Source organism: Dermochelys coriacea, chromosome 2 (assembly GCF_009764565.3).
Source record: "Dermochelys coriacea isolate rDerCor1 chromosome 2, rDerCor1.pri.v4, whole genome shotgun sequence".
NCBI lineage: Eukaryota > Metazoa > Chordata > Testudines > Dermochelyidae > Dermochelys > Dermochelys coriacea.
The window spans coordinates 232,064,989-232,079,000 of record NC_050069.1 but is presented as its reverse complement, the minus strand read 5'-3'; the positions used below and the strand labels follow the sequence as shown (position 1 = coordinate 232,079,000).

The 14,012-nt window shown below is 44.4% G+C and overlaps 1 protein-coding gene across 10 annotated transcripts in view; it reads left to right on the top strand.

The window, feature by feature from the left end:
- The window catches only part of NSUN6 (NOP2/Sun RNA methyltransferase 6), a 59,447-nt gene that overhangs the window by 31,682 nt on the left and 13,753 nt on the right, over positions 1-14,012 (top strand). For all 10 annotated transcript variants that reach the window (XM_038390892.2, XM_038390891.2, XM_038390893.2 and 7 more), the window contains one exon: positions 2,016-2,135. In XM_038390892.2, the coding sequence (XP_038246820.1) occupies positions 2,016-2,135 (120 nt within the window). The remainder of the gene's footprint in view (positions 1-2,015; positions 2,136-14,012) is intronic.

Below are 14,012 nucleotides of genomic sequence, written 5' to 3'. Positions count from 1 at the left end.
ACTATGGCATCGACCGGGTCTCAACATCTGACGCTCGGCTGGGACACACAGTCCTATCGTCCATTCAGAATTAAATCCAATCCACTCCTTTCACCTGAGGTGCACTGCTCTACATCCACCTAAAGTGGAGCACCCACAGGGACATCACTCGAAGAAGAGAGGGTTACTCATCTTGTGCAGTAACTGAGGTTCTTCAAGATGTGTGTCCCGTGGGTGCTCCACTACCCTTCCTCTTCCCCTCTACTTTGGAGTTCTAATTAGTTTTCTGCGGAACAGAAGGAACGGGGTGGGGGGGATGTGGCGTGGCGGCTGCACAGCGCTAATCAACTGCTGCAAGACGGGGAGAGTACACGTGCGGCCCAGCCAGGTACTGTTGTCGAAATTTTCCGACTAGACTTGCAGAGTGCCCGATCACCTTAAACAGAGCACCCACGGGACACACATCTTGAAGAACCTCAGTTTCTGCGCAAGGCGAGTAACCCTCTTTTCTCCCCAGTACATGTACTCTGTTAATGCAGTGCAAAGCCTGCTTCAAGTGCCTTAAACCATGTGATTGAGATCTAATGTTAGCATTGGAGCTCTAGCTTTGGAGCTGTAGTTTACATTTGTAAAAAATATTAAATTTCGGTTAGTATTCAGATTAAGGAATCTGATTGGCTAATCTACAAACACCTTGTTTATACCAAAACAAGCCGCATCTCTGTCTCCTTCCTGGTTTCCCTGAGCATGCCCCCTCATGTGTCAGGCTTCTTGCCTTCACCTGTCTTCAGATGGAATTCCAGTTCTCCCACTCCATACCATTCCCTGGGCTACTGTACCTTGTGTATCAACTGTGCTTGTTCAGCAGCTCTGACTGTGATTCTTCCCTTGTGATCAGTGGTGTGTATATAGTGACTAGAGAGCCACCTTATTGTTTATTTTACTAGTTGGAACAAAGCTTTTAGAGAAAAGGGATTTTAAAACAAACAGTATACACACAAATCTATCTTGTCTCTCGGCTTGCCATCCCTGAGGGTGGCCTAGGCAGGTCTAACTTCTTCAGGCACTCCAGTGGGTGCTGAGTATCAGCCTGGCTGTTCAGCTTCTCAACTGTCCTCCCGCCTAGAGAGAGTGAGGGCTTTTCTACACATGCAGAGGCGCAGCTGCACCAGTGCAACTGCGCTGCTATAGTGCTTCTGGTGAAGACGCTCTATGCTGATGGGAGAGAGCTCTCCCATCAGCATAATAAAACCACCTCTGCAGTCCACGGTTTACACTGGCACTTATGTTGGTGTAACTTACGTTTCTTGGGGGGTGGTTTATTTACACCTCTTGAGCAACATAAATTATGCTGACATAAGCTGTAGTGTAGACATAGCCCGAGGCACTTTTTATCCAATCAGATTTCCTTTGTTTCTGTCAGCTCCTGCTCTTCATCCCTGCTTCTCAAAACCAGGTCATTGCTCCTACTCTTCAGCCCTTCTTCTCAAAACCAGGTCATTAGGCTCTGCAGGAGATTGAGGCAGACTCCAGAGCTAACAACTCTGCCATTGTCCCATATAAACCTTCAAATGTTTGCTGAGAGGTGTTTTATTCTGAGCCATTATTCTACTTTCTACTTGCTTTCTTTACAGCCCTCCATTAAGCTAAACAAATACATTCATATAGTAAACATCCTAATGACCAGGTCAATATGGTATTACAGGGCAACTCCACGGTCAGTAACAGTATCATCCTGTTTTATTTAGCTTTATAGTTGCCTTAGTCATGAATCTCCAGGAAATGCCCAGCACCTCAATTGTTAATGGTTAAGTTTAGGAGAAAAGCGACCAGAGATGTAAAGTGAAAGATAGGTATACACTTAATATGAAGTATTTAAATTGAAATTATTCAAGCTCTGTACTAGAGAGAGCAACAAAAATATAAGTGCCTTCACTGATTAATGAGATGGTTTTCAGTATATATTCCCTTCGTTTGTCATCCCTGAAATAAGACTGTTTTAAAGCATTAATTCAACCTTTTTGTTTTAATGATAGAACTTGCCCTCTGCAGTTGTAAGCCATGTTTTAAACCCTCAGCCCGGAGAGAGAATTCTGGACATGTGTGCTGCACCTGGGGGAAAAACAACTCATCTTGCAACATTAATGCATGACCAGGTAAGAAAAATCATTGAGCATTTTTTATCTCAGTAAGGAAGTTTTGACCTGCATTTCACTAGCATGACTCACTTTGCTTATCTATTGATATCCACACATAACACAGAATAGCAAAACCATTAATATTTGAACATGTTGCTAACTTTGCAGCATGTCAGAATTATTGAAATAAATACAGGTCTGTCTTATCACATAGTCACTTATTGCAAATAGAACCTTATTTGCCTCAAACTGATCTGGTTTTAGTGGACATTTGTGACCAGATTTTTTTTTAAAGTGTTCTAATCTTTGTTTAGCAGAAGCATTAATAATGTGTAGGGCAGTGTTGAGAAACGTACACAAGCCTTGAAGCTGATGATGTATGGGAAGCTTAAGGAGTTATTTCTAAAGTTTTCTAAGACTCCACAACACTTTACAAAACGCACAAAAACAAAGTCCTGGCCCCAAGGAGTTTTTCAGTCTAAGAGACAAATAAAATACAATATAAATAGAGCTTCTGATTTTAACAGATTAACACTGTTAAAACACCCCAATGCAAATCAATAAATCACTGTTTATCCAGTAGACACTGGAAATGGTTACTTGTATCTAATGGCTTGTCTACACAGATCAGTAATGCAGAGTAGAGGGGGTGTGATTTCTAAAGTGTATTAATGTGTTGTGCATTAATTGGTCCATGTAAACCCTGATGGCAAGCACTAAAGATTCCCTAGTGAGATTTAATGTATAATGCAGTTTGAAACGATACTGTATTTAAGCTCGCTCATTGTTCTTTGAGTGATTTCACATGTGCATTCCCCTCTTGGTATTTGTGCATCCCGTGCACAGTCATTGAAAATTTTTCCTTTAGTGGTACCTGTTTGGGCGACTTGAGCACCCTCTGCTGCTGTGCACTGCTGTGCACAGGTATAAAGGGCCCAACATAGCTCCCTCAGTTCCTTCTTGCGTTTTGTGATGGTCACTGGAATCACTTGGCTTGTCTTAGCAAGTGCTCTTAGTATTTGTGTGCATTGTAAATTAATTGTAGATAGTTTTCTAGATAAGTGGTTCGCAACCTTTTCTCAGCTGCAGCACAACTTTAATTATTTTGAGGCATACCACCATATTGTCTCCAAACGAACTCTGCCTCTTATAGTCTCGGTTTGAGCTGATTACCACCCTTGCCATTCACAGTCTGTACAATACAGTTAATTATGTTATATTCTAACATCATTAATTATATTGTACAGACTGTGACAAGTATTTTCAGTTGACTCTCACATTTACACCAAATAAATTTTTTTTAATTATATGAGGAACAACAAATAATACAAAAGTTGAACCAATCAAGAAACCTCAACTAACGATACTATATATCAAGATTTATGGTATTACCTTTTTCTCTTTGAGGCACTTCTTTTTTTGTATGGCTTTGGAAGTGAGCAGCATCAATTGCCAAACTCTTGGTCAAAGATCCGAGCCTCGCACTATCTGATGTGGAATGGAACTCCAAAATGCTGCCCTGAATTCGATTAATAGAGCAATGATGCATGCTGAGATTCACAGTCTGTGATGAGTGACCACAATATATAAAAATATATATAAAAAAAATAAATATAACAAAAAAAACTTTTAATGAGACTGTGGGTTGGGGTGCAGGGGGGTGGCTCAGAGATGCAGGCTCCAGGCGTCCTGTTCCCCCTCTGGCTCCTACGCAGAGGCGTGGCCAATGGGAGCTACGGTGGTGGCACTTGGGGTGCGGGCAGTGTGTGGAGCGGAGCCCCCTAGCTGCCCCTATGCATAGGAGCCAGAGGGGGGACATACTGTTGCTTCTGGGAGTTGTGCGGAGCGGCCCCTGATGCTGGTCCCTGGCTGGAGCGCCAGAGCGGGGCAAGGCCCAAACCCTGCTTTTCAGTGGGAACTCAAGGGCCAGATTAAAACGGCTGTCTGGCTGAATGCAGCCCGTGGGCTGTAGTTTGCCCACCCCTGGCTTAGACCTAAACCCATGCAATTTATCTGTGCTGGAGAGAAGATCTTTGTTTCTACTTTGCATTTTCCTGTTCAGTTCATTGAGGTGGCAGATCATGTCATATCAGCAATCAAGTCCATGTACATTGATTTCTCAGAAGTTAGGAATATTTTGATCTCTCCTCTCAGCTTATACAAGCATGAGAGAACTTTTCCATGGGAAAGGCAGCATACTTTAAAAGTATACTCTGGTGCTCCACTCCTGTTTCCTTACACATCAAGAAGAAAAGGCTTGATTTTAAGGGCCCCAATTGCATAAAGTTCACTATCTTTACGGCTCCATCTAATACTAAAGACAGTTCTTCTGGCAGTGTTTCAGCGACGAGAGCTTCATGGTGCAGGAAACTGTGAGCTACCAACATATCTGGATTTTGATCCCAGACCTTGCTTCCAAATCCTTCACTTTGCCGATCATGGAGCATGCCCCATCGGTACAAATACTGATATAATTTTGCCAGTGGAGTTCTCCTTTCTCAAGTTAGACTGTTGTCACACTGAATATTTCTTCTCCAGCCGTGTGACCTGGCAGTTCTTTGCAAAACAAAAAAATTTCTTTGATAGTATCTCCATTAACGTACTTTACATTACATTTTCTGCTTGATTTTAATTTTTCTTGGAGCATCATCTCTGTATCACCTGACATGTCATCAATGAGGCGACTTACCATGTTATCTGAAAGGGGAACTTTTTCAATTTCCTTGACTCATGTGCACCTAACGTTACTCTCCTGATTTCTTAACATGCTGGTAAAATTAATGTCTTTGATTGTATGTGGCTTTCTTGCCTTTGCTACAAGCTCAGCGATCATGTAGCTTGCTTCCAGTGCTTTGTCAGAAAATGTTGTGCAGTCTGTCATCAGTCGCGTTTACTTTTCATTCTGGTCCCACAAATGTTTTAAAAAAATTATATCCTTTTTAACAAAGGATGAATGTTTGCTTGTAAGGCGTTGTTTTAACTTATTTGGCACCATGGCATGGTTTGAGAGTTTCTCCTTGCACAGAAGACATTTTGGAAGAGAGCAAGATGGTTCTCCTATAGACGGCAATCCAAATTGCATATAGGTCTCACAGAAGTGTCGGTTCACCACTTTAACTTTCTTTGTTTCATGTTCAGTTTTATCACTGCAAGTAGATGTGGAACTACCAAAATCTTCTTTTTTCTTCAAATATTTGTCCATTTTTTGGGTCATAAATTCAAAATTCATCACTGTAACTTTGAGATTTGTAAGATTTGAAAAACACACCACCATGTGACTCCTGTAACTCAAGTTCATATGAGCGTAGCATAACATTGCATCTATCATAGGCCACTCCTAATTTTGTCTCACAAATATTCATGAGCCAATCCGGAACGAGGCTAATAGGGTTAAAAATTAAAACATCATGGCAGCTAACATTAGGTCATGATTGGTCTTTTGTGCCAGAAATAATAATTTCAAGAGTGGAAACTAACATTAAAGCTAAACATAAGAACTCTGGATAAAAGCATGCTCAGTGGAGAAAGTGACACACACTTGAGAATAATATTTTGGGATGACAAGCAATTAATAATTAATCATTCTTCTCATTCCCAAAATAGTCTTCCCAATTTTCTCCGCTATTTTTAAATGCAATATAAAGTCCCACTCGGAGTTGCCAATATCTAGAAATAAAAAAATAAATGTCAGACCTCAACAAATCAGAAGATTGACCCCCCCAAAACATGCAGTTATTTAAAAAAGAGAGTATATTATTTTTTTCAGTCTAACAATTTGTGAACTGCCCCACCCTTCCCCAGAGAGTGAGTGTGTGTTAGAGCTGTCCATGCTCCCAAATGAATTAGGTGTGAGGATTTTGACCCTACTGCAGGAGTTGTCATCCCACATCTAACTGTCCCCTGTCCAGCAATGAATTCTGCCCCTTAACCTCCAAATCAGTTCTGTGCTGCTAGTCTCCAAATCACTTCTGTTCTCACCCTCCACTAGTCCAGCTCCCACCTTGCCCCACTACTTCTGCCCCTCCAGCTCCCACACCAGTTCTGCCCCCATCCCCACCTCACACCAGTTTTTCTGCCTCAGCTCCTCCACCTCACACCTAGCCCCCACCCTCCAGTTCAGCCCCCCTGCCTCACATCTGCTTCTCCTGGTGTTCTTCCCCACTCCCTTCCCAATCCTGAGTGGTTGCAGTGGGTGTCCCTGCTTCCCATCGGGGGAGGCAGCTCCAGGGGCTCTTCCCCCACCTTTGGCCGGCAGCTGCAGAGAGGGGCAGAACAGCCAACCCATTGCTCACAGGAGGGGAGGGGAAAGGAGAGGGAGATTGAGCTCTGATTGGTTGCTCTGCCCCAAAGGAGGTGGGGCTGTGTGACAGATGGCCAATCAGAAGGCAGCTTCCCCTCCTTCTTTCCCCTTCCCTTGCCCCACTTGGCAGGACTCAGATTTGCTATCTTAATCTCGCATTGGGGAATGGAATGTGACTCATGCATAATATTTGAAAGGGGTATAAACCTAGAGAGCAAAAGAATGTGATCTGGCTCCAACACTAATTAAAATATAAGTGACTTTTTTGTTCTCTCATCTAGTTTTTAAAAAAATGTCATAGCGCACCTGTTCAGGCCTGAGAGCACACTAGGAAATACTGTTCTAGATTTATAGTGTTAGTACTTGGGTAATAGTGTGGGTAGTGTAAGTTTTCCTTTTGGCACCAAGGGTTTTTTTTTTGTTTTTTGTTTTTTGTTTTTTTTTTTTTCCATTACTCAGTACCGAAGGATGCCTTGGTCACCAGGCTTCAAGCCCTGCATCTCTTGTGGTAGGTCGATATACATGAGCGATCCAAACTCAAACTGCTTGAAGTGTTTAGAGAAGCTCATATTGAGGATCATTGCCAGATCTGCAAAGACTTGGACAAGGAAAGACAGAGAAGCCAGGCTAAATTTTTTGTACAAGGAGGTGACCCTAAGATCTGTATCTGAGCCTGGTTGGTTAGACTCGGCACCGAGTGTTTCGGTGTTTGTTAGGAGTGCTCCTCCAACGTTGCTTGAGTCCCAACACTGCTCGCCCTCCTCAGTGCCTCAGAGGAGGCATAAGACCTCTAAGCAGACCACCGAGAGGGGAAATTCTGCTTCATGCACATATATAGTCCAATATGCCAGGCTGCATCTCAGGGCTCTTCAAAGGTGGCTGGCCTCTGTTTGTTCACCATGTGCTTGCAAGTACTGACTTCACTAGATTGGTGGACAGACCCCACCCCCCTATGTTTATGCGGGTGTTCCCTTTGTTCACCTTCAGCCTTGCTGATGCTAGTCACAGATGCATTTGCCCTGGGGTGTGGAGCCTCCTCTGGGCTCTCTCCAAACTCAAGGTTTGTGGTCTTCAATGGATCTCTCTCTTCATATCAATGTCAGAGAGCTAAGGGATGTTAGCCTTTCCTGTCAAGCCTTTGTGTTGCATGTTAAGGGGGAAACCCTGTTTGTTTTCACAGACAACACTGTGGTGATATTTTACGTCAAGAGGCAGGGAGCTTGCTCTTTCCTGCAAAATGAGCTGGCAGACCAACTAAACAGATAATTTAAGAGTTTCGAAAAGTCTCTCTGCCTGATTGCAGCCAGATGAATTTTCCAATAGTATGGGACTTATCTGCAAACAAGGCCAACAGGAAATGGCCAATAGTTTTGCTCCCTACAAGGCCTCAGTCCCAGTTCCATCACAGACGCTTTCCTGCTATCCTGGAGGAACAAGCTGTACTATGGTTTTCCTCCAATCACCCAATTTAGCGCTGCTAAAGAGCAAGCTGGACTAGGCCCAAGTTATATTTCTTCTTTGAGTCGATGCAGACATGTATTCCAAGTGGCTGTGTTCACGCAGCAGAGCCAGAGACTTTTGCCTAGTAGTACCCATAGGGGGGTGGTAGTTGCGCCTCATGTCTGTAGACCTGTTTCTGGCTAAATGAGATGGCACTGCCCTGATCCCCCTCAGTTCCTTTTCATGGTCTGTCTGCTGCAGTTGGAGTTCTGTGTGGTGGTTGTTTTCAAAACCTTGCAATTTATCCTCTTAGGCTAGTTCGCTGTACATGGTTAATAGTTTAGTTAGTGTTAGTGTAAAAATTATAGAGTATAGCATAGTGATAGCAGTAGTGCTCATTCAAGCACTGCCCTTCGTGTGGAGTGGCAATTCCCTATAGTGACCCCCCACACAAGGTGCTTACTCTGTCTTGGTGAAGCCCATTTTAGAGAGCGCTGTTTGATCCGTAGATCATTCAAGAAGAGGACTTGGGTGATGCGGAACCTTCGCCTTAATTGGCATCTCCTTGAATAGGCCATGCCATCTGACCTGGTACTCAGGCCTTCCCCGGGTTGCAGATCACCCCCTGGCTTGGAAAGTGTTGCTGCCTCCTGTTCTAGGGCAGGGGTTCTCCGAAGACGTACAAGAGTTGTTCTCTATCATCGGCACCAAGTAAGAGGTCTCATAAGAGCAGTGGTGAGCGTTCCAAGTCCGGGGGGGACTCTTCTGTCTCCCCTAAGAAGAGCGTGAACCAGCACAGGACAGACTCTGGCATGTGGGATGTGTGGGCACCTCTGATCCTCTTTTGATACATGGTAGGGAGGCAGATACCTGTATCGTCCACTCCATTTCTGGCCTGCAGGTGTCTGTTGAGCCCAGGACCAACGGGAATGATGCCAGAACCAACAGTGTCTGTGACATGGGCGTATCAGGCTGTGGCAGATGTACTCTACCTTTTGGTCCTATCTATGCCACTGGTCCAGGCCTTTGTGAGGCTGGTGAGCACGATGGCCCCCCAGTCAGAGGGTGTTGCTGAACCTTTCAGGCCTTCAGCACTGCATCAGAAAGCACCTCTCCCGGTGATTGATATGGACCCAGCATCAGAAGTAGTAAAAGGTTCTTCAGTACTAAGCCTTGTCACCAGAACATTCAACACCACAATTGGTTCTGTGGAGGTTTTTACCACATTCAGTGTCAACATGCTCTGTTACCACTGGTTTCAGAGTAGCAGCCGTGTTAGTCTGTATTCACAAAAAGAAAAGGAGTACTTGTGGCACCTTAGAGACTAACAAATTTATTTGAGCATAAGCTTTTGTGAGCTACAGCTCACTTCATCGGATGCATTTGGTGGAAAATACAGAGGGGAGATTGATATACACACACAGAGAACATGAAACAATGGGTTTTATCATACACACTGTAAGGAGAGTGATCACTTAAGATAAGCCATCACCAGCAGCAGGGGGGGAAAGGAGGAAAACCTTTCATGGTGACAAGCAAGGTAGGCTATTTCCAGCAGTTAACAAGAACATCTGAGGAACAGTGGGGGGTGGGGTGGGGAGGAGAAATAACATGGGGAAATAGTTTTACTTTGTGTAATGACTCATCCATTCCCAGTCTCTATTCAAGCCTAAATTAATTGTATCCAGTTTGCAAATTAATTCCAATTCAGCAGTCTCTCGTTGGAGTCTGTTTTTGAAGTTTTTTTGTTGAAGGATAGCCACCCTCAGGTCTGTAATCGAATGACCAGAGAGATTGAAGTGTTCTCCAACTGGTTTTTGAATGTTATAATTCTTGATGTCTGATTTGTTTCCATTTATTCTTTTACGTAGAGACTGTCCAGTTTGACCAATGTACATGGCAGAGGGACATTACTGGCACATGATGGCATATATCACATTGGTAGATGCGCAGGTGAACCCTAAGCTTATGCTCAAATAAATTTGTTAGTCTCTAAGGTGCCACAAGTACTCCTTTTCTTTCTGTTACCACTGTTTGCACTGGGACCGACCTTGCTTGCTTCACTGACATTTTTGGCATTGGTAGTGCCGACTACATCAGGAGTGTAGATTCTGACCCTATTCTGGGCCATGGATGAGTCAGCTTGTTGGCTCCTTCTGGAGTCACTCCCCCAAAGTGTCTCTAAAGTCCTGGGACTCTTCTGTTTCAGAGTCGGGATCCTTGTCCTCCACTCCACTTCACCAGTGCGGCTACCAGAGATGGCATGCTTTCCAAGGTCGGGATGGAGGCCTCTAGCCTGGCACCTACTGGCCACCAATGTTTTACCCATATCAGTGGCCCCCTTGGGCTCAGTGGGAAGCTCCTCGCTCCCAGAAGTCTCATTTGTCATCCAAGTCAAAAGAGGGGTTGCCTACTCATGCAGCACTGGTGGCTGCGGATCAATTGTGAGTCCAGACAACAATGGCTTCCTTTCCTGTGAAGCCACTGGAATTTCCCTATCTGGAGACACTACCTCAGAAGCAGGACCCATCTATAGCTGAGCCAACAGCCTTGTCCTTGTCCCTGGACAATGCGGTGCTGCCCAGTCTGTCCTCCCTTTCTATCCCTAAGGACTTCAAGGCATACCAGGACCTTTTATGCCGGGTCGCCGCATTCCTCCATATTCAAGCAGAGTGAAGTCAACTTGTCATAAATATAAAGGGAAGGGTAAACACCTTTGAAATCCCTCCTGGCCAGAGGAAAAACCCTTTCACTTGTAAAGGGTTAAGAAGCTAGGATAACCTCGCTGGCACCTGACCAAAATGACCAATGAGGAGACAAGATACTTTCAAAGCTGGAGCCGGGGGGAGAAACAAAGGTTCTCTCTGTCTGTGTGATGCTTTTGCCAGGAACAGAACAGGAATGGAGTCTTAGAACTTAGTAAGTAATCTAGCTAGATATGCGTTAGATTCTGTTTTGTTTAAATGGCTGAGAAAATAAGCTGTGCTGAATGGAATGGATATTCCTGTTTGTGTGTCTTTTTGTAACTTAAGGTTTTGCTTAGAGGGATTCTCTATGTTTTGAATCTGATTACCCTGTAAGATATTCACCATTCTGATTTTACAGAGTGATTCTTTTACTTTTTCTTCTATTAAAATTCTTCTTTTAAGAACCTGATTGCTTTTTCATTGTTCTTAAGATCCAAGGGTTTGGGTCTGTGTTCACCTATGCAAATTGGTGAGGATTTTTATCAAGCCTTCCCCAGGAAAGGGGGTGTAGGGTTTGGGGAGGATTTTGCGGGGAAAGACGTTTCCAAGCAGGCTCTTTCCCTGTTATATATCTGTTAGATGCTTGGTGGTGGCAGCAATAAAGTCCAAGGCAAAAGGTAAACTACTTCCCTCTGCGCCTACTCAGCAAACAGAATTCACCAGGGCCCTGTCAGATTTTCAAGCAGTGTTTCTCCAGGAGAATACTCATAAACACAGCCCTCTTTCCCTGGGAGGGTGGACCTTCCAGTTAACAAGGTGCTCCTCGAGCCTGAAAGAGCTTTTTGGGCTACACCAGCCTCTGTATCACTAGTGACCAAGTGCTTAGAGAAGCGCTATTTTGTGCCTGTGGAGGGATATGAGTGGTTTTTCCCATCTAGCCCCAGACTCCGTGATGATCACACTGGTGAATGACAAAGCCCAGCAGGGCAGGTTCAAGTCCAACCCCAAGGATAGAGTCTTTTAAGTGCCTGGACCTCTTGGGCAGAAAGATATACACCTCCTCTTCATTACAGGTGAGGATTGCAAGCCAGCAAGCATTGCTGGCCAGGTATGGCTTTCTTAATTGGTTGGCTATGGCCAGATTTGAGGAGCAATTGCCCAAGGCTTCTAGTGAGAAATTTTGGGTGTTTTTCACTGAAAGCTACTTGGTGGCCAAAACATCTCTGCAGTCTGCCCTTCATGTTACATGCACTTTGGGCAGGGTGATGGCCTCAGCAATTATTGTGAGGGAGAGGGATTCCTGCCTCCAGAATTCAAGGATTGCTCTGGATGTCCAGCAAGCAATCGAGGACTTGTCCAAACACAAGGTTCACCTGTTGAAAGACAAGACAGATGAAACCCTGCATCTTTTAAGGATTCAAGGGCTACCAAAAGGTCTTTGGGGGTGTATATGTCACTGTGGGGCTCAGCAACAACAGCTGTACAGGCTGCATTATCCTTTTGTGCAGCCCTTCCCCTCAAGACAGAGAGACTACCCCATGAAGCAGGACAGGTCTCACAAGAGGAAGCAGTCAAGCTCAGGGCCTGGCCAGCCTGTGTGCCTTCCCTCTGCGCCTGCTAAGTGTCCATTTTGACTCACTGATCCAGAGCATTGTTCCAGTTGTTGGTCCTCCCTCGTTGTCCCCCCGTTCCTTTAGGGATAGGCCCGCCCACTTTTACAATGCCCAGGTCTCGATTTACTTCTGACAGCTGAGTCCAAGACACCATCAGATCATGAAAAGAAAAGGAGTACTTGTGGCACCTTAGAGACTAACAAATTTATTAGAGCATAAGCTTTCGTGAGCTACAGCTCACTTCATCGGATGCATTCATTCGGAATGCATCCGATGAAGTGAGCTGTAGCTCACGAAAGCTTATGCTCTAATAAATTTGTTAGTTTCTAAGGTGCCACAAGTACTCCTTTTCTTTTTGCGAATACAGACTAACACGGCTGCTACTCTGAAACATCAGATCATGTTATGCCATCCAGTTCCTCTCCACACCCCCTCCCTAACCCTCTTCCCCATCCGTCTTCAGGGACCCCTCTCACAAGACATTGTTCTTCCAGAGATCAGCTCTCTGTTTGCTTTGGAAGTCGGGGAGGAGGTTCCGCAAAACACTGGGGTCACGGGGTTTACTCCTGGTATTTCCTGATACCAAAATTCAAGGGCAGGATGAGGCCCATCCTTGACCTCCGTGGACTCAAACAAATTTGTCACATACGTGAGGTTCTGCATGGTCACTCTGAGCTATCCTCTCTGCTTTGTCTCAGAACTGGTTCACTGCTCTGGACCTTCAAGACACTTAATTTCCTGTGGCCATTCTATCAAGTCACAGGAAGTTTCTTCACTTCATGATAGGAGATTCACTTTCTGTAAACTGTTCTCCTGTTTGGCCTTCCTTCTCTCCCCCACCCCCAAGTCCTTATCAAATCCATGGTATTGGTCATGGTGTATTTCAGGAAGAGGGGAATCCATATTTTCCCCTACCTCAAAGACTGGTTGCTGAAGGGCGGCTACAATTAGGAGATTCTGGCCCACATCAGCACTACACTACATTTACTCAACCGTGTGGGATTTGTTCTAAACACTGTGAAGTCAACTCAGTGGCTTCCACTGAGCAAACAGAGTTCACTGGGGCCCTGTCAGATTCCATGAGGTCAACGGTGTTCCTGCTGACCAACCTTTTCTAGACAGTTGTATCAGACTGCAATCACAATCATCCAGAACAATCCATGTTTGTCTGAGCCTGCTGAATTACATGTCCGCTTGCATCCAGGTGGTCCAACTCACCAGCTTTTATCTTTGCCCTCTTCATAGAATCATAGGACTGGAAGGGACCTAGAGAGATCATCTAGTCCAGTCCCCTGCACTCATGGCGGAACTAAGTATTATCTAGATCATCCCTGACAGGTGTTTGTCTAACTTGCTCTTAAAAATAACCAATGATTGAGATTCTACAACTTCCCTAGGAAATTTATTCCAGTGGTTAACTACCCTGAGTTAGGAATTTTTTCCTAATGTCCAACTTAAACCTCCCTTGCTGCAATTTAAGCCCATTGCTTCTTGTCCTATCCTCAGAGGTGAAGAAAAGCAATTTTTCTCCCTCCTCCTTGTAACAACCTTTTGTATACTTGAGAACTGTTATCATGTCCCCTCTCAGTCTTCTCTTTTCCAGACTAAACAAACCCAATTTTTTCAATCTTTCCCCATAGGTCATATTTTTATACCTTTAATCATTTTTGTTGCTCTTCTCTGGACTTTCTCCAATTTGACCACATCTTTCCTGAAATGTGGTGCCCAGAACTGGACACAATACGCCAGTAGAGGCCTAATCAGCTCAGAGTAGAGCAGAAGAATTATTTATTGTGTCTTGCATACCACACTTCTGCTAATACATCTCAGAATGATGTTTGGGTTTTTTTGCAAA